Here is a 26713-nt window from a genome sequence, read left to right as displayed (position 1 = left end):
TGGACACAATGTCATTTCAATTTGAGTTTTTCATGTGGTGCTGAGGATCGAACCCATTGCCTCCACTCATGCTAGGCCTCGAGCACATGTACCACTGAGCCACAACCCCAACCCCCCAACCCCAACCCCCCCCCCACAGGTAATGTTTCACACTACAAAATCAACTCTTTGAATTCATAGTGTCTAAAACTTGGCTAAATAATCTTAGAACTGTTTGAAAGCTGGAATAACTTAAATTACTCTTACCTTTGCAGACACTCAATATCATACCACCCGAATTGTGTACTTCATCAAATTTGGCAAATATTCTTTCTAATCTGGGAATAAAGAATAAATAGTTTTTACACACGTGAATAGAAAGAATTTCCATCACCATCTCTCTTAGGAAGAAAACAATTCTAGGGATTCAGCTGGTTCACTATACAACTGTTGTCTATAAGTAACTCACTGAAAGAAGACACAAAACCTAACCACTCTTCGAGAAAAAGCCAAATGTAGGTAGGATTCTACATTCTTGCAGGTATATTTGTAAAAAGACAACTTCCCACAATGCAGTTTCATTGTAAAACTATTTTTCCAAACCCAGCAAAAATTTTCCAGTTGCAACCTTATAACAAATCTACTTAGTCACCCAAACATTTTTTTTTTGTTAAAAAAAAAAAAAGGCAAACATAAAAACTTAAAACATTAGGAACTAAAGTAATGCTGATGAGACTGATAATCTGATGCTTTCCCTGTCAATCTATTTTCATACAACAACAATTCCACTGGTACTACTAATTTTATATTCAGGATAATTACTCTTTCTATACTACTGCTATCGCCTTTTTCAATCAAAAATGTTATTATTACAAACGTAATACTTATTATAAAAGGAATTTAGTAACTATAAATAGAAAAAAATACAACACACATTCCCACCATCCAGAGAACTTAACTGTAGCATTTCTGATGGTTTTATATTCACATATAAATTATCTTCAGAGTGATCATGCTGACAGTAATTTCTTTTAAGTTTGCTTTTTCTTCAACTCTATAATGTATCATGCTATGGTTTATTATTAAATTCATGACTTATTGATTTGGGGAAGAGAGGAGACCATTGTCGTATTGTCGTTAAATGCCAAATATTTTTCTCTGGCTTACTATTATATTTCGGTCACAAGTTTATCTCGTAAATCCTTATGTAAGCCTTAATCCACATCCTGTTATTTCTTATAAATCACAGATAGAAGTATTTTTAGAAATAAGCCATTGGCTAATTTCAGTAAGAAATAACAAAAATAATTTTTTCCAGTTGAAAATCCTTTAGAGATTATAACAGATTTCTAACATTTCATTATAACAGATTTCTAACCTCTTTTCCTATCCCCACTAATCAAAAAACACAACTATTTACATATCTGAAAGTATGTCAGTGGAAAGACACAGGTCCCTTCATGCTACAGAGTAGTAGCTTCCAGAGGGTTGAACAGATAGTAGGCAGGTTGCCAGGAAGAAAGATGTAGACATGAGAAAGAAAAGAACATTGAAATTGTAAGCTGACACCTCAGAATGAAATCCAGACAGACCAGGAACAAAAAGGAGAGAATTTAAGAGAGCTGTTTAACAAAAAAAGCAGAAGATATTAAGAAGCATGAGACTGGGCTGGGGTATAATTTAGTGGTACAGTGCTTGTTTAGCCTATGTGAGGCCATGGGTTCAAACACCAGTACTCCAAAAAAGAAAAAAATATACAGTTCAGTTGTTCTTAATATACCCATAGTTATACAACTGTTCTCATAATCAGTTTTATAATATTTTCACACCTCCCAAAACAACCACACACCCATTAGCATCATTCCCCATTGACCCTCTTCTCTCCAGTCCTAGACAACCACTGATCTACTTCCTGCCTCTGCCTATGAGTTACTATAACTGGCCATTTAATACAAATGGAATTATAAAATATGCAGCCTTTTGTGACTGTCTTCTTCCATGGCTCATGCATGTTGTAGCCATCCCTATTTAGGGCCAAGTAATATTCCATTGAATGAATATACTGTGTTTTGTTTATCTGCTCATCAGGACATATGTAGATGAAAGGTGTTTCCATTTTTTAGCCATTATGAATAATGCTGTTATAAACACCTATGTAAGGGTTTTAGTGAAGACACATTTTCCTATCTGTTCAGTATGTGGCTAGGAATAGAACTGCTGAGTCATGTGATAACTCTACATTTTACATTTGGAGGAATTATAAACTTTTCTAAAGTTGTTGTATCATTTTATATTCCTGTGAATGTTTCAATATACAGCCTCATCATTATTTTTTTTAATTTTAGCTGCCCTAGGGGAATGTGAAGCAGTATCTCACTGCAGTTTGATCAGTATTCCCAGATAACTAAATTTTATTAAACATCTTTTTATGTTCTTATGGCCATATGTATAAGAAATCTATTTAAATACTATGTTCATTTTTAAAATTGGATTATCTGTCCCTTCTACTATTGAAGTGTGAAAGTCCTTTATGTATTCAAGATATAAGTTTCTTATATAATAGTTGACTTGCAAATTTCCCACTATATAGGTTTTCTTTTTCTTTCCTGATAGTGTCATCCAAAACCAGTTTTTTAACTGTGATGAAATTAAATTTATCTAATTTTTTTCTTTAATTGCATATGCTTTTGGTGTCGTGCTTTTTAAGAGTTTCATCATTTTAGCTACTTTTGGTTTTATGCTTCTTTCTGAGTTAATTTTGGGATATGTTGTGAGGGAAAGAGTAATTTCATTCTTTTACAGGTGGACATTCAGTTTTTACAGCAATATTTGTTGAAATGACTAGTCTTTCCCCATTGAATGATCTTAATACATCTGATGAAAACCAACGGCTTTATAATTATGTGTTTATTTTTGAACTCTCAGTTCAGGAGCATATGATCAGAAATTATATTTTTAAAAATATCGGACAAATAAAAAATATATAATTATTACCTTTAAACTATTTGATTTAATGGCTTTATAAATTGTATTTCAGTTGTTTTAACAAAAAGAATGGCTTTGATATAAATATAAAGGTAAACAAAAACAGAACTTTAACTTTAGAGGGCTGTATCCAAAAGGAAATTTGGAAACCACAAAAAAATTTGAGAGGCAAAAATATCTGTTCTGAAAAATCAAAGACTATAACCACTATGACAAAAGAATATCTTGTTTCAAATGAATGCAACAGTATAAAGTTAACTCTTGAGACTATATACTGGTGGAAAAAGTGAAACATCTGGTAAAACTGGGGGGGGTGGGGGTGCAAAATTAATCCATGCTTTTCCCTGCAAAGGTTAAAAAAATCTTTAATATGCATCCAGTATCTTGAGGATTCAAAGTACTACCTACAAAACAATAAAGGTTTATACAAATAAATAAACTTGTTACTTGAAAAAGCAAAGCTTCATTAAACACTTGAAAAAGCAAACCTTGTGTACCCACAAAGAGTTACTCCCAATACCCTACACCTGCTAGCGAAGCATCACCAAGAAGAACAATATAAGCGCCAATGGCCTAGAAGTCAAGAAGCCTTCAGCTTCTCACCAACTCCCTACCAAAATTCTGGGTCTCAGAGTCTTCATCTGCCAAATGACTAGCCATGTAGAAGAAGGAAAAATATATAAATAAGAATGGCTAAGTAAATAAGTTATTGGCTTATTTCAGTAACAAGCAATGACTACCTGCATGTGATAAAACCCTAACAATTTTTTTTTTCTTTATTCTAAGCACATATGTATGCATTCAGTTTAAAACAAAGGAAGCATTGAAGAAAGATGTTTTCAGTAAACAGTGTTGGATCAAGTGGATATGGAGGAAAAGTATCTGAACTCCTGTCATACCACCCACAATAAAACTGCAGGTGAATAAAACTGTAAGATAATCACACAAAAGAATGGCTTTGTGACCAAGGAGACGATTTCTGTTTTTGTTGTTGTTGTTGTTGTTTGTTTGTTTGTTTGGGTTGTTTTTTTTTTAGTTGTAGTTTGATATAATACCTTTATTTATTTATGTTTATGTGGTGCCGAGGATCGATCCCAGGGCCTCACACCTGCTAGGCCCGCTGAGCCACAACCCCAATCCCAATCCCAAGAGGACATTCTTAAAGGCAAAGATTTATCAAAAAGGGCAAAGAAATCTCCACTCATAAAGGAAATAATCAAGAACTACATTACAAACTTACACACATCAAAGCTGGGCATGGTGGCCTACACCTGTAATCCCAGTGGCTTGAGAGGCTGAGTTAGGAGAATCGAGTGTTCAAAGCCAGCCTCAGCAATGGTGAGGTGCTAAGCAATTCAGTGAGACTCTGTCTCTAAATAAAATACAAAATAGGGCTGGGATGTGGCTCAGTGATTGAGTGTCCCTGAGTTCAATCCCTGGTACCCACCCCAAAAGAACTTACACACATCAAAAGACATGAAGAAAGTAAAAAAATCATCATCACAAAGTAGGAGAAGATATTTGAAACAAATATATAGTTGACAATGACTTGTACTCAGCATGGATAAAGGACATCTCACAAATTTATTTCTTAAAAGCACAAACAACTCAGTTTAAAAAAAAATTGGTGAGGGCAGGGGTTGTAGCTCAGTGGTAGAGCACTTGCCCTGAACGTGTGAGGCACTGGGTTCAATACTCAGCACCACATAAATAAAAAAATAAAGATATTGTGTCTATCTACAAGTGTGTGTGTGTGTGGGTGGGTGTGTAAAAAATTGATGAAATGAACACTTCACAACAGAACACATCCAAATGGCTGATTAATAAGTGAAATGCTATTCTTCTTTATTAGTAACCAGAAATATGCATAATACATCCACAATTAAACCACAACACACCCACTGGAAACCTAAAATTAATAAGACTAAAACTAACAATATAAAATATTGGTGAAAATGCTACAGTGTCAATATCAACTAAATGTAAACATACACTCTGACCCATCAATTCCACTTTTAGGTATATATTTAAAGAGAATGAATTCATATGTACACTAAGACACATACAATAAAGTTATTAGAAAAAGTATTCATAAAAACCACAAACTGAAAACAACTCAAATGTCCATCAACAGTATGCACCCATAAAGTATGGTCTATTCATACAATGTAAAAAACTATACGGCTACGAAAATGAACATCTATAGCTAGATCCAACAACCCAAATGAATCATAAAAATATAATGTTAAAAGAAAAAAAGGGCTGAGGAGGTAGCTCAGTGACAGAGTGCTTGCCTAACATACACAAGGCCCTGAGTTTGATTGCCAGTACTGCCTAAAAAAACACATTAACTGAAAGAAGCCAGACACAGTAGGCACCATGGCACACACCTGTAATCCCAGCAACTAGGAAGGCTAAGACAGGAGGATTCAAATTGAGGACAGCTCAGCAATCTAGCAATGTCCTAAACAACCTAGCAAGACACTGTCTCAAAATAAAAAGGGCTGGGGATAAAGCTCAGTGGTAGAGCATCCTGCATTCAATTCTAGTACACACCCTGCACCCTGCCCCCCAGAAAAGAAACCAGAGACAAAGAATAAACACCGTATGATTCCATGTATATAAAATTCAAAAATAGGTAAAACTAATCTGTAGTGTTAGAAGTCAGTATTGTAGTTACTTTTGGGAAAGACAGAAATGGTAAAGATGAAAAGGGATATGGGAAGGATTCTGGGATGTAATATTTGACTTCCTCATTTGTATGATGGATACATGAGTGTATTCACTTTGTTATAATTTACAAAGCCACATATTAATGATTCATGCACTTTTCTCATGGAGATCATAGTATAATAATTTTTTTTAATATTTTAATAAAAAGTAATTTCCATCTCCTAGTTCTGGTCTAGTATATAAGAAGCTTGGAAGTTGCCACTCTGCCCTAACAACAACTAGGAAGTTAAAATAACTAAAAAATCAACAACTTTTCTTAGCTCTAACTATAAGAGAAGCTGGGTCATGTGCATATGTAGCTAGGAGTAGAGCTGCTTAATTACATTATAATTCCACATTTAACATTTTAAGGACTATTAACTATATTCCAAAGTTGATACACCATTTTACATTCTCACGATGATTTCAAACTGGAAGCAGGCAAAACTGAAGAACCAGAATTGATCCCAGCAGAAACCTCTCCAGGAACCTATGCCAGAGCAGGAAAACCAGAACTGTAGTTGACAAACTACTAGAAGCTTAAAATGGATAAGTCTAGGCCTCAATAACGCCAGAGCAACCAGTCCTGGGGGAACATCATCCCTAATCCCTCTATAATGGCTAATTTGAATTGTCAACTTAATTGAATTAAGAGATGCCTATGATTAAGAGACTTCTGGGTGTGGCAATGAGAGTGTCTCTAGGAATGACTGGCATGTGGGAAAACCAACTGAAGTGGAGACCCTCCCTAAGCGTGGGCAGCACCATAGGATGATGGCTTGGATGAAATAAAACTTGGAAGAACAGGGAAGCAGCAGCAGATGCAAGCTGGATTCTTCCTGAATGGGTTCTTGATTGCTGCTGTGATCATCTGAAGATATCAGACTCTGTGTCTTCACTTTTCAAAACAGACTCTGCCAGTGATTCTCTAGATAGTTTCCAGAAGCCTTCAGTCTCAGACTAGGGAAGCACCCTTGATCCCTCTTGTTCTGGGGCTTTAGCCCCTTTGACTGCACAGCTACTGATTCTTCCAGCTCTCCAGCCTACAGATGGCCATTGTGGACTATCCAGCTTCTAGTTTTGTAAGCCAACCTAATAAATCCCCTTTTTATAATTATACTTCCTGTAGATTCTGTTCCTCTAAAGAACCCTAATACACCCTCCCTATACACATACTTGCTTATTTTATTTACCTCCAGAAGCTCAACCTGGTTTTCAGCATAGGGAATGGAAAATAAACCATTTTTAATTATGCTAGACCATTCTGTTCTTAAGGTCTGCCCTTAGGAGAAACTATTTAAGCAGAGCCTAATCTTCTGGAGTTTTATCAGACTCTAAATGACCTGGGGGAATGGAGCTAGCCAATTCCAGCCACTATAGCTTTCCACAAGGAGGAAAGAGAATACCCAGCTCCAGACCCCTACTGTCTTCTACAAAAGACAAGGGAAAGAGCTGGCCCACTCAACAACCATCCAGTCTTAAATTGCAGGGCAGAGGGAGAAAAGGAAAGGGCAGAAGGAGAGACTGAGAATTTCACAGCTCAGAGGCACAAGTTCATGAAATTACTGAGACCTACTCAAAGAACTATGCCATACCTCCCCTGCTCACTACACTTTACCAACCTAGTGCTTTTAAAGGCCTGTTTATAGCAGTTCCTTTTATCTGGTAGTAATGTCCAGGTATTAAAAAAAAAAAAAATACAGAAGGTTTCAAACCAGGTTTAAAAACTATGATTAATAAGTTATGGTCTCTACTTAATAAAGCATTCAAAAGATAGGTAAGCACCCAAGAGAGATGGAAATTCTAAGAACACCTTCTCCCCACCAAAAACCAAAAAACTAGTAATAAATGGGCTTATATGTAGACTGGACATTACAGAAGAAAGAATGTCTAGGCTTAAGGATATTTCAATAAATTTTTCTAACATGGAGAAGCAAAAAGAAAAGGACTAAAAAGAAAAACAATAGAATATTCAAGAAACTGATGTTGGCAGCTACAAAAGTAATATACGTGTAATTCAGCCGCGTGACCAGCACGCTAGCTTCATACTAGAGGTTCGAAGCATAGAAGTTAACTAGTGAGATCAAAATAAACACACAAAACTCAATTTACCTTTTTCTTTGACCAGGTCTGAGACGGCCCTCCCTCTGGCTCCTGCCTGGAGCCACCCAGTGGGGCAGCAAGGCTTACTCAGGACTAGCAGGAGAGAGAGGCAGAGCACACCAGAGAGTGGCCTTTTATTGGGGAACAAGAAATTCAGGGGAAAATTCCATCCAATGAAGGTCGAGGGGGACAGCATTCCAAAGTCAGGGTCAGTGATTGGTCTCAGGGTCAATGGTCAGTCACACCCCCACACGGATGGGCTCTCCTACCTAGAAAGGGTGGGGATTAGTTCCAACACAGTTTAGCCAGAACGCCTCACACCCAATCAGGGAGGTGCCCAATCACGTGCGAGAATGGCTTCCCACAGTAATGGCAGTAGCAAAAAAAGAAACAGAAAAAGGAACAAAAGAAATGTATGAAACAATAATCACTGAGAATTCTCCTCAACTTAATGTCATAGCAAACCACAGAACCAGGATGCCCAGAGAAAACGAAGCATAAATGCCATAATCACTACACCTAAGCATGTTATATTCAAATTATAGAAAATCAAAGATAAAGAGAAATATTCAAAGAAGCCAGAGGAAAAACACTTTACCTATAGAGGGTCAAAGGTATAAATTATATACAATTTCTCAGGTAGAGAAAAAAACTGACAGAAAAGAACCCACCAACCTAGAATTCTGAACTTAGTAACTAACTATCCTTTAAAAGTGAAAGAGAACTGAAGACTTTCTCAAATAAAAATTGAGGGAATTTGTTGCCAGTAATCCTGTCTTGGAAGCAATGTTAAAAAGGAATTCTTCAGAGAGAAGAAAAATTATATAGATCAGAGACTCAGATCTACATAAAGAAATCAAACATCACAGAAGTAATGAGTAAAGGATAAAAATAAAACTTTAATTTTTCTTTTCGTTAATTTATCTAACAGATGTTTTCTCCAAATAACAGCAAAAATGAATTCAATTATATATACTTATGTGTGTGAATGTGGATATATACATATATGTTTATGTATGTTCATGTATAAGTGAAATGAATAATATCAATGACACAAAAGGTGAGAAGGCGATATTAGGATCATTTTATTATAAGGTACTCACCCTTTCTGTTAATGGTACAGTGTTATCTGAAAGTGGACTTGAATTAGTTATAAATGTATACTGCAAACTCTAAGAAACCACTAAAATGTTTTTTTTAATTAGTTGCTCAAGACAATACAATGATCTTGACATATCATACATTTGATTCAAATAGGGTGTGAATTCTCATTTTTCCACGTGTACAGATTGCAGGATCACATTGGTTATACATCCATGTGTATACATACAGCAATCCTAGTGTCAGTTGTATTCTGCTGCCCTCCCTATCTCCCCCTCCCCTCTCCTTCCCTCCCATCCCTATTCTCTACCCATTCTACTGTGACACTTATCTCTTTTTTTTTCCCTTCCCTTCCCCCTCACACCATCTTATATATATTTTGTGAACCCATGAGGGTCTCCTTCCCTCTTCCGTACAATTCCACTTCTCCCTCCCTTTCCCTCCCTCCTCTTTTCCTTGTTTCGTGGTAATCTTCTTCTCATGTTCTTCCTTCCTACTCTGTTTTGAGTCACCTCCCTTATATCAGAGAAGACATTCGGCATTTGTTTTTTAGGGATTGGCTAACTTCACTTAGCATAATTTGCTCTAGTGCCATCATTTCCCTGCAAATGCCATGATTTTGTTATTTTTTAATGCTGAGTAATAGTCCATTGTGTATAAATGCCACATTTTTTAATCCATTCATCTGTTGAAGGGCATCTGGGTTGGTTCCACAGTCTAGCTATTGTGACTTGTGCTACTATGAACATTGATGTAGCTGTGTCCCTGTAGTATGCTCTTTTTAGGTCTTTTGGGTATAGTCCGAGAAGGGGAATAGCTGGGTCAAATGGTGGTTCCATTCCCAGCTTTCCAAGGAATCTCCATACTGCCCTCCAAATTGGCTGCACCAGTTTGCAGTCCCACCAGCAATGTACAAGTGTACCTTTTTCTCCACATCCTCGCCAGCACTTGTTATTGTTTGACTTCATAATGGCTGCCTTTCTTACTGGAGTGAGGTGGTATCTTCGAGTGGTTTTAATTTACATTTCTCTGATAGCTACAGATGGTGAGCATTTTTTTTTGTGTACTTGTTGATTGATTCTATATCCTCCTCTGTGAAGTGTCTGTTTAGATCTTTGACCCATTTGTTGATTGGGTTATTTGTTTCTAAAATGGTTTTTTAATGTGTGTAAGTGATGTGCTAAGAAGATAAATAAAATGGAATCATTAAAAGCTCAACTTTATGGATAAAAACTATAGTGGAAGACAGTAAATTAAATCCAAAATAAGCACAAGGAAATAACAAAAGTTAGAGCAGAAATCAATGAAATAAAAAACAAGAAACTAATAGAGAAAAATCAACAAATTCAAAAGCTGTTTCTTTGAAAAGATAAGCCTCTCACAAGGCAAACTAAGAAAACATATGTTATAGATAGCAGAAATGAAAAATATATATTTCATGGACATTATAAAGATAATTTAAATGATCCTTTCAATAGATGCAAAAAAGCATTTGACAAAACACAACATCCAATAATAACTTTTTTAAAAACAGTAAAGTAGAAATAAAGGGGAACTTACTCAAATTGATAAAAGATACCTACAAAAAATCCAAAGCAAACATGACACTATTGGTTAAAAAAAAAAAAAATTGAAAATTTCTTACCAAAATTAGAAAAAAGCATGTATGTTACCCCCACCTTGCCATTTCTTTTCAACATCATACTAGAAGTCCTAGTCCTAGTCACTATGTAGTAAGACAAAAAAAGGAAATAAAAGGTGTATTTATGGAAAACCAAGAAATAAAACCATCTTTGTCTTTGCAGATGACGTGATCATCTATGGAGAAAATTCAAATTAACTGACAAAAAAATCTGGAATTAGCAATTACGTGACAGGTTGCAAGATACAAGGATACAAGAGATTTGATTAATTTCCTTTAGAGCTGGCCCTTGGCAAGGACTAATTCCAGGAAACCCCCTTGGATACTAAAATCTGCAGATGCTCAAGTCCTACATATAAAATGTCACAGTATTTATATACATAGGTCAATGCAAATCCTCCCACATATTTTAAATCATCTCTAGATTATTTATTTTATCTAACACAATGTAAATACTAGATAAATAGGTGTTTACTTTATTATTCAGGGAATAATGACAGGAGTCAGTACATGTTCAGTAAAGAAACAGATTTTTTTTTTCCCAAAAATATTTTCAATAAATATTTCAACCAACTATTTATGGGTAGAATATGTAGATGCAGAACCATGGATGGAGAACATCAAGTGTCTACAAGCAAGAAACAGGTAGAATTTGAAATTAAAAAAAAAAAATACTATTTATATTAGAACACACCAAAATGAAATACTTTGGTATAAATCTAACAAAATACGTATATGAACTACATGAGAAAAGGTACAGAACTCTGTTGAAATCAAAGAAGGATGAAATACAGACATACTCCATGTTTGTGGAAAGACTCAATGTTGTTGAAAAGTTATTTCTTCCCAACTTGACCTATAAATTTTATGCAAGCTCAGTCATAAAGTTATTTTGTGAATATAACAAACTGTTTCTAAAGTTAAAATGAACAGGCAAAAGACCTAGAATAGCTAATATGGAAGGAACACAACAAAGTTGGAAGGTGTTTTAAGTCAGCTTTTTCACTGCTGTGACCAAAAGACCTGACAAGAACAATTTTTAGAGGAGGAAAAGTTTATTTGACACTCACCATTTCAGAGGTCTCAGTCCATAGATGGCTGACTCCACTGCTGTGCGCCCAAGGCAAGGCAGAACATCAGGGCAGAAGGGTGTGATAGAGGAAAGAAGCCCAGGACATGACAATCAAGGAGCAGTGAGAGAGACTCCTCTGCTCGCCAGGGACAAACTATATACTCCAAAGGCATGCTCCCCAATGACCAACCTCCTTCAGCTACATCCTACCTGCCTACAGTTACCACCCAGTTAATACATTTAAGTGGATTAATGCAGATTAGATTAAGGCTCTCAGTAACCCAATCATTTCACCTCTAAACTTTCTTACATTGTCTCACATGAGAGCTTTTTTTAAAAAAATTTTTTTAGTTGTAGATAGACAAAATGTCTTTACTTACTTACTTACTTACTTATTTATTTATGTGGTGCTGAGGATCGAACCCAGGGCCTCGCACGTGCTAGGCGAGTGATCTACCACTGAGCCACAACCCTAGCCCTCACATGAGAGCTTTTATGCGACAGCTTATATCTAAACTATAGCTACCTAACCCCAAGACTTACTACAAAACTCACAGAATGTAGAAAAAAATTCTAGTTGACCTTGGGTTTGGTGATGGATTTTTTAAAATATGACATCCATGATAGAAATAATTAACATGCTGGACTTAAAACTAAAAACTTCTGTTCTATAAAGATGGTTGATAAGACAAGCCACACAGATTAGGACACATTATTTGCAGAAGACATATCTGATAAAGTCTGCTACCCAAAATACACAAAGATTTCTCAAAACTAAGTAGAAAAAGAACAAAATTTCATTTAATGGGCAAAAGATTTGGACACCTCACCAAAAAAAAAAAAATACTGATAGCAATTAGCATATGAAAAAATATTCGAAATTATAAGTCATCAGGGAAATGCAAATTAAAATGACTAAATACCACTACAAAACTGTTAGAATGGTCAAAACCTAAAACAGTGACAATAACATGCTGGCAAAGATAGAGCAACAGGACACTTCATTCACAGCTGGTAGGAATACAAAATGAGACTGCTATTTTGGAAGACAGTTTTCAGTTTCTTACAATATTAAACATACTCTTCCATACAACAGACCATAATAATTATAGCCCTTGATATTTAACCAAAGGATATGAAAACTTAGCCCCATTAAAAAAAACTGACAATATTTTTAGCACTTTTTATTATAATTACCAAAACTTGGGAGCAACCAAGATGTCTCTCAGTAGGTAAGTGCATAGATAAACTGGTACATCCAGAAAATAGAAAAGTATTTGTCACTACAAAGAGATATGCTATCAAGCCATGAAAAGACAGAGGAAACTTAAATCCATATGACCGAAGAAGCCAATCTTAGGATTACATACTGCATGATTCCAACTATATAATATTCTGCAGAAGTTAACTATGAAGATAATAAATGACTAGGGGTTTAGGGGAAAGGAGGAATGAACTGGTAATGCAAAGATTTTTTTAAGGCAGTTAAATTATTCTGTCTGATAGTATAATGGTAGGTAGTATAATGATAGATGGATATCATTATACATCAGTTTAAACTCATAAAATACACAACATCTAGGGTGAACCCTATTGCAAATTGTGGTCTTTGGGAGATAATAATGTATCAATGTAGATTCATCAATTACTGAATAACAAATATACAACTTTGGTGGAATATATTGATAACAGGGATGCTATGTATGTGTGGAAATAGAAATACATTTAGGAATTCTCTATACTTCCAATGTTTCTATGAACCTAAATTTACTCTAAAAATAAAAGTTTACTTAGAAAAAATAAAATAGTAATTTCAATATAAATTTTAAAATATGTAATATGCACACATACACACACACACACTCACACATACAAAAAAATACATATGCTGACAGTATTTCTTACATCCAAATAATATGCTGCAGAATTTACTCAAATGAAATTCTTGTTAGCCCTGAAAGTAGAAAGTGAATAGATGAACAAATCAACAGAAAGCATATTTACTGGACAATTTTGTTATCAGAAATTAACTGGTACTGAGAAAACTCCACAAGGTAACACAACCAGATATGTATGATGAGACTCATGACAGAATACAACACTACCTATGACATAGTCTTATTCTTCCCAAGCCCTCCCCCCACCAAAAAAAAAAAATCTGATGTAATGTCTACATTCAACTATGAATTCACAGGATATGAAGAAAAAAGAATATGTTAAACCATACCATAGGGAAAGAATCACCAAAATCCAGGATATGGGTTTTGTTGTTGTTGTTGTTGTTGTTATTGTTGTTTTGGTGCTACTAGGGATTGAATCCAAAGGCATCCTACCTCTGAGCTACACTCCCAGTCCTTTCTTTAAAATGTTATTTTGAGACAGCAGCTCACTAAATTGCTGAGGCTGGCCTCAAACTTACAATCCTACCTCAAACAGCAAGTCAAAGGGATTACAGACATGCATCACCATGTCTACCATTGAACATAGGAAACTTTACAGGATAAACTACTGGCTTTTTCAACAAATAAAATGCAAGGAAAAAAGAATGTTGAGGTACGTAATTTTAAAAGATCACAAAATATATCAACTAATTGTAATACTGGACTTTATTTGGATCCTGATTCAACCAAACTGCTAAAAACATGTACATTACTCATACTTATGAAGCAACTGAAAATGTAAGCTCTGCCTAGATAAACTGATAAATTGAAAAAAAAAAAAAAGATGTGATGATGGATTTATAGTTGTGAATAAATTTTTTTCCTTTAGAAATATATACACATAAAATATCATAACAATTTATATTTACTTCACAATAATAGAGAACAAAGATAAATAGGCCTCTGTATAACACACAAATTGGCCATGAGCTGAAAACTGTTAAAGCTGGGTAATGGGTACACAGAAGTTCATTGTGTTATTCTATTTTAGTATTTATTTGACATATCAAATACCATAATACAAAGTGGAGGAAATCATCTTAACAAATCCCCTTACAGAGTAAAGTTCATTATGAAAAGAAGAGAATTTGGTTGGAATATCTTCAATAAAATAAATTCTAGTAAGTAATAAAGAAAAAAAGCACCTCTGAAAAATTTTCTGTTATAACAAATGCTAGTGATATGACTAATTAATGGTTTACTACTCATATATTCTTCTTTTTTTTTTTTTAGTTGTAGATGGACACAATACCTTTATTTATTTATTTGTAATGTGGTGCTAGGGATCAAACCCTGTGCCTCATATGTGCCAGGCAAGTGCTCTACCACTGAGCCACACGCAGTTCCAGCCCAAGCCCCACTACTCAGATATTCCTGGTTTCCTTTTTATTTGACTAGGTTTTAAGAGCAGTGGCTGATTCTTATACATCTTTGTTACCTAATAACTTGTACAATACATTCAACAGTAGGTACTACTTTACAAATATTTACTTAACTAATGAATTAAAATTTTTACTAAATTCTTACTCAAGCATCTTCCAAATAATGACTTTTACCACCTGGTATCAAAGGATAGTTACCTAATGATGGTATTTAATTATATTCTAAATAATAAATGAATATATAATAAAAGTGACCAGAAATAAGAAGATCCTAAGAACATTGTAAATTGTGCTAATTTATATATGTACCTCCTTTCATACCTTTTGAATTTTAAAACACTTTAAAAGTTTAAACCTTCTTAAAATAAACAAAAATGAAACAAACTTTTAAAACTTGAAACAATAAATTTAGCAAGACTTACCTAGCAGGGGGGATTCCTCTCTCATAAAGATCAATCCTCACTTTCTCTCCTACATGTTTGTAAATCTCCACCATAGCCAATATTGCAGCGTCTCTCACCTGTTAAAGAATTCAGAATTTTTAAAGAAACTTATATATGACAAAATGAAATACTTCACCTCAAGGTAATATTACACTAGCAACCAACTTGAAGCTCCAACTTGTTTTAATGCCTCTTAACTCCTAGGGAAATTATAACATGTCATTAACAGAAAACCAAGAGGACAAGCCAAGAAACCTTTAAAGACACCTCATTTTAAACATTTTTTTAAAGATTTTATAGAAATCTAAGAAACTGGTGAATAAAAGTTACTAATGTGACTTTCAAAAATTTTATTTGTAATAAATTTATGTAAACAAATATCAATAACTAATATAAATTATTATGGTTAAATTCATAGAAGCCTTATTCTAATAGTTAAAAGGTAGCAACAACCCAAATGTTCATCCACAGATGAATGCATAAACAAATTGTGGTGTATATGATTAGGATTTTATTAAGACTTAAATGGAAGGAAATTTTTAAACATATTACAATATATATGAACTCTGAGGATATTATGCTAACTGAAATAAGTCAAAACAAAAGGAAAAGTGTTTCATGATTCTATTTCCATGAAGTACCTAGAACAGTTAACTCCACACAAAAAGCCAGCAGCTGGGGAGAACAAAGGGGAAAGAATGGAAAGCTGTCTAATGGGTACAAAGTTTCAGTCTGGGAAGATGAAAATGTTCTGAAGATGGATGATGGTGATGGTTGCCAAACAATGTAAATGTATTTAATTGCACTGAAATGTGAAACATACACTTGAAATGGTCAGAATGGTAAATTTTATGTTGTACATTATTTTACCACAATTAAAAGGAAATTTTTCTTTTTAATTTCCCAAAGAAAATTACTTTTTAAAAAGCTCTAGTTCCTTTACACAGCTCACTGTCAAAAAGCAAGCGAAAGCTGGATGTGGTGGTGCACACCTGTAGTCCCAGCTTCTTAGGAGACTGAGGCAGGGGAATCACTAGAGCCCAGGAGTGTGAGGCCTGCCTGGGCCACAAAGCAAGACACTGTCTCAAAAAAAACAAAAACAAAAACAAAAAAACCCACACACAGCAATTGAACAGAACATCCTACAAACCTGTCAAAGGGCAGCTAAGACCTGAAAGAAGGGAAAACCCTACTTAGGGTCATTTAAATGCCTAAGCTATGCCAAAATTTTCACAGCTAAGATTCAACTTCAATAGGAGGGACGAGATCTAGAACATACTCTTGGATTAAGCCTATAATACAGACAGCTAAGAAAAAGAAATAATATACCACTAACACAAATTCTCCGTGTTAAATAAGGTTTTAACTACTACAAAAAAATGTTAGGCAAAAAAGCTTTTATATTCAGGAGTAAAGGAAGCTGACAACCTTTCCTCACAATTAATACACAGGAGGACTATAAGGTAACCCAGAGTCTTTGTGACTCAAACTCAAGAACCCATTATTAAATTTCAACTATCCTTAATACTAGCAAAGATACTGACAAACTACAGCAACCTATGTGGAATATGCTGTTTAAAACTAATCTTAATGTATTTTTTAAAAAGTAAGGTAAAAATCTTTGTTTCATGGCCACCCTCCACCCTTTCTTCTTTTTGTAAAATGGGATAAGAGCACAGAAAAGAAAGGGTAGCCAACAGTCAATACTTGAATATAAATAAAGTTTTACCTGAGTATTTGAATCACCAAATAGGATACACAAATGTGGTACCAACTTGCTGATGGCTAGTGGCTGAGCCCCAAAACTAAATATAATTTGAGAAAAAGAGAATTCGGTTTCAATAAAATAGTAAACAAAATATCCTTATGCCTTCTTCTTGTCTATATCAATATGACAATTATGGTAGAGAAGATGGGCACACATCATTAAAACATGAAGGATATGAGACACAAGCAAAACATAATTCTAAACAATGTGAAATATGCAAACTTGAATAATGACACTGAAAACTGTCCATGACCCAAAAAAGCAAAATGCTTAACAAATGGCACTTTTAAACCTAGCAACCTCTCAATTACTTATGAAATCAAAGCATTTGCTTTTGAAAGAGTGATTTTTCTTAGACTGTGGTTCTCAAATAAATATGCAATCCAATGAAATAAGTACATTAAAAGATCATAATAATTTATGATTATTGATATTTGGATGAGTTCACAGGTTGAAAGCAAATGACAGGAGAGCCAAGACCCACAAAAATTGTGTAGACTGGATGCATTTACAAGCTCTAGATGGCAGAAAGGACCATAGAGCAGTAAAAGAAAACAAATGAAAGAATATTTAAGGAAGTAATGCTACAGAAAAAGTTGAAAGCTACTACACACTACCTATCAGATTGCATAAAATCTGAAAAAATAGTCCAAGCAGAACAAAAGCCCCAGTGACATCTATGATGTCTATGCTGTCTAGTTACCTGGAAGAATCTTGTTCAATGTATGATTTTGGTAGCCACCCACAGTGCTCTAGGAAGCTTAAGGCCAAATGGCAAAAGGGGGACGGAGGAGGAAAATGGCTATAATATGTGAAATACCATTAAGTTAAAAACAATCCCAAATTGGATCCACAATAGAAACAGATCCTAAGTTATACATCTGTCCATTCTATGATCATCTATTTTGGGTGGCTACTATAAACATAATGAAGAAAATAGAGAACACTTCTTATCACTAAATGATTAAAATTAACATGAAGAATAACATGCATAAAAATATTAGCAATAGTTATTAATTTTGTGGAGATAATGAATAGCTGTTCAAAATTTATTCCCATAACTTTCCTTAACCTTGTGAAATGAATTTTTATTTCTGAGAAATGGAAAACATAGAGGCTATTTTCAGTAATCATAAAACTTACGTGTTCAAGGTTTCAATAAGACACAGACACACGCCTTCTCGAGATCGAAAATTCTTGTGCTTAAAACCAGAAGCCAACTGTTCCCAAACATACTATTTGAAAGAAGAGTAAACATGTAAAATGAAAAATTAAATTATCCACAATATTTTAACACTTTCCAACCTTATTATCAGCTTTACTGTGTTACTGAATTTTTTCATCAGACTGTTCACTTCTCTACTATAGAGTAACCCTTATCCAAAATGCTTGGGACCAGAAGTGTTTCAGGTTTTAGATTTTTTTCAGATCTTGGAATATTTGCATTTACACAAGATATCTTAGAGATAGGACCAAAATGTGAACCCAAAACTCCTTTATGTTTTACATATTCTTCATACACAGAACATGAAGATAATTTTATTCAACATTTTTAGCGCACTGTGTTTGGAGTAGAACCTGTCACATGAGGTCAGGTGTGGAACTTTCCATTTGTGATGTCATGTCAATGCTCAAAAAGTTTTGAATTTTGGAGCACTTTGGATTTTGGGATTAGGGATGCTTAACCCTTACTTAAAATTTTTCTAAGCCAAATTTACATTGCAGTTGTTTCTACCCACTTTTAGTATCTTAACCATATTTTTAGTTTTTATATATAATTTTTTACTTTAGATTTCAATTATTGTCAGAAAAAAAAATGCTTAATACCTAAAAACCTTAGCATTTCCAAAGATACGGTTTCTTGTATGCTTTAGAACCTTAATAACAATGCTACTATTATAAGTCCAGTAAACATTAAAGAGGTCCACCACTGCCTAGCAACTACATAAACTGTCACACAGAATAGGCTTTTTAAAGATTTTATATTTAAGTTTTTTCTACTTTTTATCCTGGATCCAAACACAAAACCATTTCAAGTCAAGTCATTTTATGGTTACCTATTTGTATAAGTTTATTTCTGAAGAAAAATATAAACTTACACAAATACTGCAAAACAATATTTTCAGTTTGGCATATCGAGGAATTCAGCTTTATTTTTTTCAAACAAATAGTCACACATCCCAATTAATCTTTCTTCCACATTTGGAAACACACTTTTACCATCTACCAAATTCATACACATACATACACCCTTTTTTTCCAGATTCAATATTATTTCTGGAAACTATATTCAGTTCTATTAATATATTTCTCTCTCACTGCCAAACTTTCAGGAAGCTAATCTAAACACTGATTTTTCAAAATTTTAAATAGGAACCAGGTGTAGTCTTATGTACTAGATTCTAATCCCAGCAACTCAGGAGGCTTAGGCAGTAGAATCCCAAGTTCAAGGCCAGACAGGGCAATTTAGCTAGATCCTGATTCCAAATAAAAGCAAAAGGTCTGGAGATGTAGATCAATGGTAGAGTACCCCTTTGAATAAACTGACTCAGCAACACCATCTCTGGAACTCTACTCAATAACAATACTCAAGGGCTGGGGATATAGCTAAGTTGGTAGAGTGTTTGCCTCACATGCACAAGGCTCTGGGTTTAATCCCCAGCACCACAAAAAAATAAAAATAACAAACAAACAAACAAAACCACACATATATTTATGTCTAAAGATACATGTACAAGAATGTTCTCTAGAGTATACTTTGTAATAACTAAAAGCCAACAACAACTTAAAATACAAATCAATAAACATAAAACAAAGAATATCTACCAAACTATAAAGTTTTAATTCTGAGGTTTAAAATATATGGAATAGGATAGTATTTACTTTTAACAATCCAGAAATAGGATTTTTTTTAATAAAACACATATTATAACTTTAAGTTGCATTTTTTAAAAAATATTTATTTATTTATTTATTTTACGTGTAGATGAACACAACACAATGCCTTTATTTTTATGTGGTGCTGAGAATCGAACCCGGGTCCCGCCCATGCTAGGCGAGCCCTCTACCGCTGAGCCACAATCCCAGCCCTTAAGTTGCATTTTTAAAAAAATTTTTTTAGTTGTAGATGGACACATACCTTTATTTTATTTATTTATTTTTATGTGGTGCTGAGGATTGAACCCAGTGCCTTATACCTGCTAGACAAGCGCTCTGCCACTAAGCCACAATCCCAGTCTTTAAGTTGCATTTTAAGTATCACATAATATCATTGTACATATTACATATTCTGATTTTTTTTCCACTTGAGCTACTCTCTTATCTCTGCAAGTTAATTTATTTTTACTGTCCTTTCACAATACCTCCATACTACGGTTTGGATATTGTTTGTCTCCCAAGAGTTCATGTGTTAAAGGTTTGATATTTAGTGGTGGTGTTGAGATGTTAGGACTCTTATGAGGTGGAGCCTAGTAGGATGTCAAAAGACTGGTTGGGGCCTGGGGTTGTGACTCAGCAGTAGAATGCTTGCCTAGCATATGTGAAGCCCTGGATTCAATCCTCAGCACCACATAAAAATAAATAAAATAAAGGTATTGTGTTCAACTACAACTAAAAAATAAATATTAAAAAAAAAAAAAAAAAAAAGACTGGTTGGTCACCCCCCTCATTCTTGGATTTCTGTCTCACTATGTGGTGATGCAGCTAGGGATCTACACCAGAGCCTGTGCTATGTTGTTTGGACTTTCAGCCTCCAAAACTATGAACTAAATAAATCTATTTTTATAAGTATCCAGCTCCAGGTATTTTGTTATAGTAACAGAAAAAAAGAAAAATACATTACAAAATGGCAAATTATTTCTACTAAATTCATAAAACACAGGTTGCTGTCATAAAATATATGCTTTATATAATTAGTAACCACATTAAAAGACTCTCTTCCTGTCTTTGTAAGAATTAGGGAAATAACATAATATTCAGTAGCTCTCAAATAAACTTTCTCTATAAACATTTATAATTTGTAAACCAGGAAATCCTAAAGTATAATATAAACAGTATCCTGTCAAATAACTTACATCTATGAATTAAGACTTTTTTAAAAGCATAAAGAGTAGAAGGAAAAAAATTAAATATTGATATTGCACCTTAAATTTCAATTTCTTTATAGCATTAACATCAATTCACTGCCTAAAATTTCAGTTTTCATGCTTCTTGAAGCTTTACTAACTTGCTGTGATTACCATAAATCTTTACTGATAGTATGTCATGAATTAGAAAAATTGGAATTTTAAAATGTAGGCTTACCATGGGTGGTGCTACTTGATCCATTAACTTCAATATCAGAGCTTGAGCTTCATCTCGAACTTTGTCTTTGGCATCTCCCATTCTGTCTATTAAAGCTACAATAACTAAAGAGAGGGAAGGAAAGAAAAGAGTAAATATAACTCATCTCCATCATAAACTATATTTTACAGACTACAAATAGCAAACATTTCCATAAATGAAGATTCGTAAGGTAAAGAAATTGTTTTAAGTTCTTTATTCATGAGAATCAAAAACATCTGAAAGCAAGTTTAATAGGATATGTACAATATGACATCCATTTTTGATGATGTTCAAACCGGCAAAACAAAATATAATTCTATTTACAGAGATTTATAGATAGTTAAACTGTACACACAGGCAAGGGAATGTTTATTCCCAAGGTCGTGACAGGGATGACCTCTGGAAAAAGAGAGAGAGAAGGGAGGTGTCATCAAGAAATGCAGAGAGGAAAAGTCTAAAGTACTGGCAGAGTTTTACCTTCTTAACTCAGAAGTGATTTTATAACTTTTCTTTAAATTGTACATGTTTGTTATGCATTCTTCTCCTGTACGACATATTCTGCAACTGACAGAAGCAAAAAGCCTAAGCCTCCAGGGCTGAGGTTTTTCTCTACCAAACCCTAGACTTTGACACTATTCCTCGAATAGAAGCAGAAAAGGCAAGTTAATATCCATTCTGGGAAAGTTTTCAGGATCGGGAGTTTTTTAACTAGAAATCAGCAATGCACCACATAGAAATTACATCTTAAATGGAGGAGAGTGGACAATAGAGGTAGAATTCAGAAGGAACAGGTTCTCAAATCAGAACAAAAATCTCAGTCAAAATTAACTTTCCTGGGGCGGGGGCCATAGCTTAGTGGTAGAGCACTTGCCTAGCATGTGTGAGGCACTGGGTTCAATCCTCAGTACCACATAAAAATATATAAAATAAAGGTCCATCAACAACTAAAAAAAAATTTTTTTAAAAATTAACTTTCTGGGGCTGGGGTTGTGGCTCAGCAGTAGAATGCTCGCCTAGCATGTGCAAGGCCCTGGGTTCAATCCTCAGCACCACATAAAAAATAAAATAAAATAAAGGTATTGTGTCCAACTACAACTAAAAAATAAATATTTTTTTAAAAAATTAACTTTCTGTATTTCCTTAATTACCACTGCCATTTAGTGTCATTTTATTAGAAGTGTGACCTTGAACACATTTTTTGTCTATTTCTTCACAAAATATGGGTAGCAATACTACCTCAGAGAAGTTACTAAAAATTAAAAGATAAGATGTAAACAACTCAGAGAATGTACAGCACAGAATACTATCTATGTCACATACTATCACTATTATCATCCTCCTTGTTTAAATACAGAGAAACTTTTTTTATTTCTCTTTTATCATTACATCTATATAGCCTTTCTTTTTCACAGGGACTGCAGGCCTAAGTCTAAAACAAGGGAAGTAGGAAAAAATTAAATCAAGAAAGCAGTATTTGGGCTGGGGTTGTGGCTCAGTGGTAGAGCACTTGCCCTGCACATGTGAGGCACTGGGTTCAATCCTCAGCACCACATACAAATAAATAAATAAAGGTACTGTGTCCATCTACAATTAACATATATATAAATATTTTTTAAAAAGGAGTATTTGCCTAGTTTATTTATAGACAGGTATAATTACATGTGTATGTAATTTGATGCCAATATATTTGCCTACACTGCAATAATCAAAACCCATGTAATAAGGTTCAACAACACTTGAGGTAAAAGAAATTTCACTGTTTTTGGAAGAAAATTACTTGAGTAGAGCCCAGTTATACCAAATGTGGCATCATCCAAAAATCTTAAGCTTAATCAAGTAAATGACTATGTAAGGAAACAAAGCCCTCACCATTAAAAAAAAGAAGCAGCAGCAGCAGCAGCAGCAGCAGCCTAATTACAAGGTCAGTGGGAATCATTTAAATCTTTCTCATCCTACTCAGATGTGTTACTAAAACTAGAGGAATTACTCAAGTGTAAGATTGGCTTTTATGAGACTATGGTTCTAACAGCTTCTAAATAGCAGAAGATAATAATATCTAAATGTTAGATATTATGTAGTAATATCTCAATTAATCTTAGCAACAATCCTAAGAAACAGAGTAAGTCCACTCCATAAAGAAGGTAGAGGGCTGGGATCGTGGCTCAGCGGTAGAGTGCTCGCCTAGCTAGCACTGGCAGGACCCAGGTTCGATTCTCAGCACCACATAAAGGCATTGTGTTGTGTCCATCTACACCTAACAAATAAATATTAAAAAAAAAAAAAAAGGCTTAGAGGGATTAAACAGCTTGCCCAAAGTCACACAAATGGCAAGTAGTGAAACCAGGATTCAAATGGTTTCACTAGACAATATGAGGTTCCACTCATGACCACCCATTAACTTACAATTTGAGGTGTTTCGGTATATGTGCATGTTCATGCATTAACAACCATATAATAGAGATGGAAAAAAATACACTTCTGAGAAGTAGAATTTAACTCCAAAATAAAAAATTAACTCCAAAATAAAACTCAAATGTTGGTTCAAAAAGCAGCTTACTTCTCCAAATTAGAAATTTCATATGAGGTTACTCTTTCATATATGTAAAGTTCATAGGCCTAGTACATGGTAAAAAGTAGGCATTAAAAAATGGTAGCAAGCTATGATTCCAAACTTTTCTATTACACCATATCAACCCTCAAGTAAAAATAGGTTCAAGTTTTGTTAAGAGCAATTAAGGTCCCTCAAAGTGAAAACAATATTGACTAATAGTAAATGCACAGAAAGGGTAGGAAATTAAAGGAAAAATCCATTCATTATAAGTGTATGAATGGACATGTGGCATCTAGTTGGGAAAACACTCTCCCAAAAAAGCAACTGAATGTAATTTATTAAGTACTTAAAGGTATAAGAGACACAGAGTTAAAAAAAAATTGGGGGTGAGATGAGGTCAATCCTTTTTTTTTTTTTAATTGTTGATGGACCTTTACTTTATTAATTTATTTATATGTGGTGCTAAGAATCAAACCCGGTGCCTTACACATGCCAGGCAAGCACTTTACCACTGAGCCACAACCCCAGCCTCCATGTTGTTTTTTTAATCTTTCTTTAGTTGTAGATGGACACAATATCTTTATTTTCTTTGTTTTTATTTGGTGCCAGGGATCAAACCCAGTGCCTCACCCATGCTAGGCAAGCGCTCTACCACTGAGCCACAACCCTGGCCCCCTAAAATCTGGTGGATTTTTTGTTGTTGTTGTTTTTTTTGGTTTTTTTGGTGGTGCTGGGGATTGAACCCAGGGCCTTGTGTATATGAGGCAAGCACTCTACCAACTGAGCTATATCCCCAGCCCAAGGTCAATCTTAAAAGCTCCCAGATACTGAAATCTAAAGCACATTTCTAGAAGGGAAAGAAAACAACCACAGAAAAGAAAGAATCTCAAAAAGAAATAACAGCACAACAGAAGCATAAACAAGGTAAGCTATACCTAAAAAGAGTATGAAAGTTTCTGCTAAATTAGGGTGGACAGAAAGTACTTCCTGAAGATTATGAAGAAAAAGATTATTGAGATGGAGAAGAGATATATATATAGCAAGAGAACTTGAACACCAAGGACAACATAACAAAAGTTATGAAAAGAGGACAGTGTTAAGAGTCGATAGATAACTAGGGGCTGAGGTTGTGACTCAGCAGTTGAGATCCTCAGCATCACATAAAACTAAATAAATAAAATAAAGGTATTGTGTCCAACTACAACTAAAAAAAATCTTTTTTTTTTTTTTAAAGAGTCAATAACTAGAACTCTAATCCCATTATTCCTCTTGCTTCAAAATGAGCAGGCAGTATATCAAACCCCATCTGGCCTTCCTAGTGTTTGAAAAACAAGTAAGATACATAATACCCAGAAATACTCTCAAATCTAAAATGCTCTCTGTAACAATTAATAGCAAGGAGCTACTAAAGGGCAGAGATTACAAATACAAATGACTACAGTCACATTTTCACAAGAAATGCCAAAACTGAATCAGTTTAAGTGCAGAATTTCATTCTTACTATACAATACCTAGCATTCTCAGTTATAAGAAAACAACATGGCTTATGAATTAGAAAGCTCATGACCCAGACAAAAAGTAAGCTACAACACAGCTTCAGTCAACAATTACATGTCAGAATGGAAGAATGACACATTGGCCAGTTTCTCGAAGTCAGAAATATAAATTTTTATTTAAAATTGGGAAAATTTTAAATAAAAATTTAAAAATTTCCCAATTTTAAATGCTTAGTCAAACATTTTAAGAAAACACAAAGGCAAGTAAAATAAGTTTTCAGAGCATAGTTTTTAACATTTACTACAGAGTTTTAAGCAGAACATTGACAGAAAAAAATCTTTTCAGAAGATCAGAATATAAAAGAGGGGCTGAAATCAAGATTATGATTAAAAGTGAATATTACATGGGGCTGGGATTGTGGCTCAGTGGTAGAGCGCTCGCCTAGCATGCGCAGGGCCCTGGGTTCGATCCTCAGCACCAACCATATAAAAATAAATGAATGGAATAAAGGTATTGTGTCCAACTACAACTAAAAAAATAAATATTAAAAAAAAGTGAATATTACAGAGAAACCTATTAGATGCTGATGCTGAGAAGATAGCTAGGAAAAAAAAAAAAAAGAACTGACTGGATTTGGTGGCATACCAAACATAATAAAAAAGTTGAACCAAGATATTTAAAAGTAAGTGTGATATACACTTAAATATGAAGCATCAACTGAATCCATAAAAGAAATCATTAACATTTAAGATTATATGGTTATAAAATTGAACCAAATTCATTCATATAGCATTCTAAAAGTCACAGTTTAGAAAATGAATCAGGTGACTCAGATTTAGAAAATAAGTTAGAGCAAACTTTGCAATTAGAATTAAAATACACAGAGGATTATACTAGCAAATTATAGTACATAGCAAACACATAGTAAGTGCCAAAGTAGACCCAGAAGCTCAGGATCAGTATACAAACTTTAATAAAGAAATTGAGAGTGTTGCTGGGCACGATGGCAGACACCTGTGATCCCAGCGGCTCGGCTCGAGAAGCTGAGGTAAGAGGATTGTGAGTTCAAAGCCAATGTCAGCAAATGCGAGGTGCTAAGCAACTCGGCAAGACCCTGTCTCTAAATAAAATACAAAATAGGGATGGGAATGTGGCTCAGTAGTTGAGTGCCCCTGAGTTTAACATCTAGTACCTCCCTCAAAAAAAAAAAAAAAA

The 26713-nt window shown here is 34.4% G+C and overlaps 1 protein-coding gene across 39 annotated transcripts in view; it reads right to left on the bottom strand.

Annotated features, from left to right (window-relative positions):
* Clasp2 (cytoplasmic linker associated protein 2) overlaps nucleotides 1–26713 on the bottom strand; it is a 191423-nt gene that overhangs the window by 146485 nt on the left and 18225 nt on the right. For all 39 annotated transcript variants that reach the window (XM_048794715.1, XM_048794730.1, XM_048794720.1 and 36 more), the window contains exons 3-7: nucleotides 21430–21533; nucleotides 18271–18362; nucleotides 17089–17164; nucleotides 15339–15436; nucleotides 247–317 (exon numbers count right to left, since the gene is read on the bottom strand). In XM_048794715.1, coding sequence (XP_048650672.1) covers nucleotides 247–317; nucleotides 15339–15436; nucleotides 17089–17164; nucleotides 18271–18362; nucleotides 21430–21533 — 441 coding nt within the window. The remainder of the gene's footprint in view (nucleotides 1–246; nucleotides 318–15338; nucleotides 15437–17088; nucleotides 17165–18270; nucleotides 18363–21429; nucleotides 21534–26713) is intronic.

Source organism: Marmota marmota, unplaced genomic scaffold (genome assembly GCF_001458135.2).
Source record: "Marmota marmota marmota unplaced genomic scaffold, marMar, whole genome shotgun sequence".
Lineage (NCBI taxonomy): Eukaryota > Metazoa > Chordata > Mammalia > Rodentia > Sciuridae > Marmota > Marmota marmota.
This window is presented reverse-complemented; position numbering and strand designations above follow the sequence as displayed.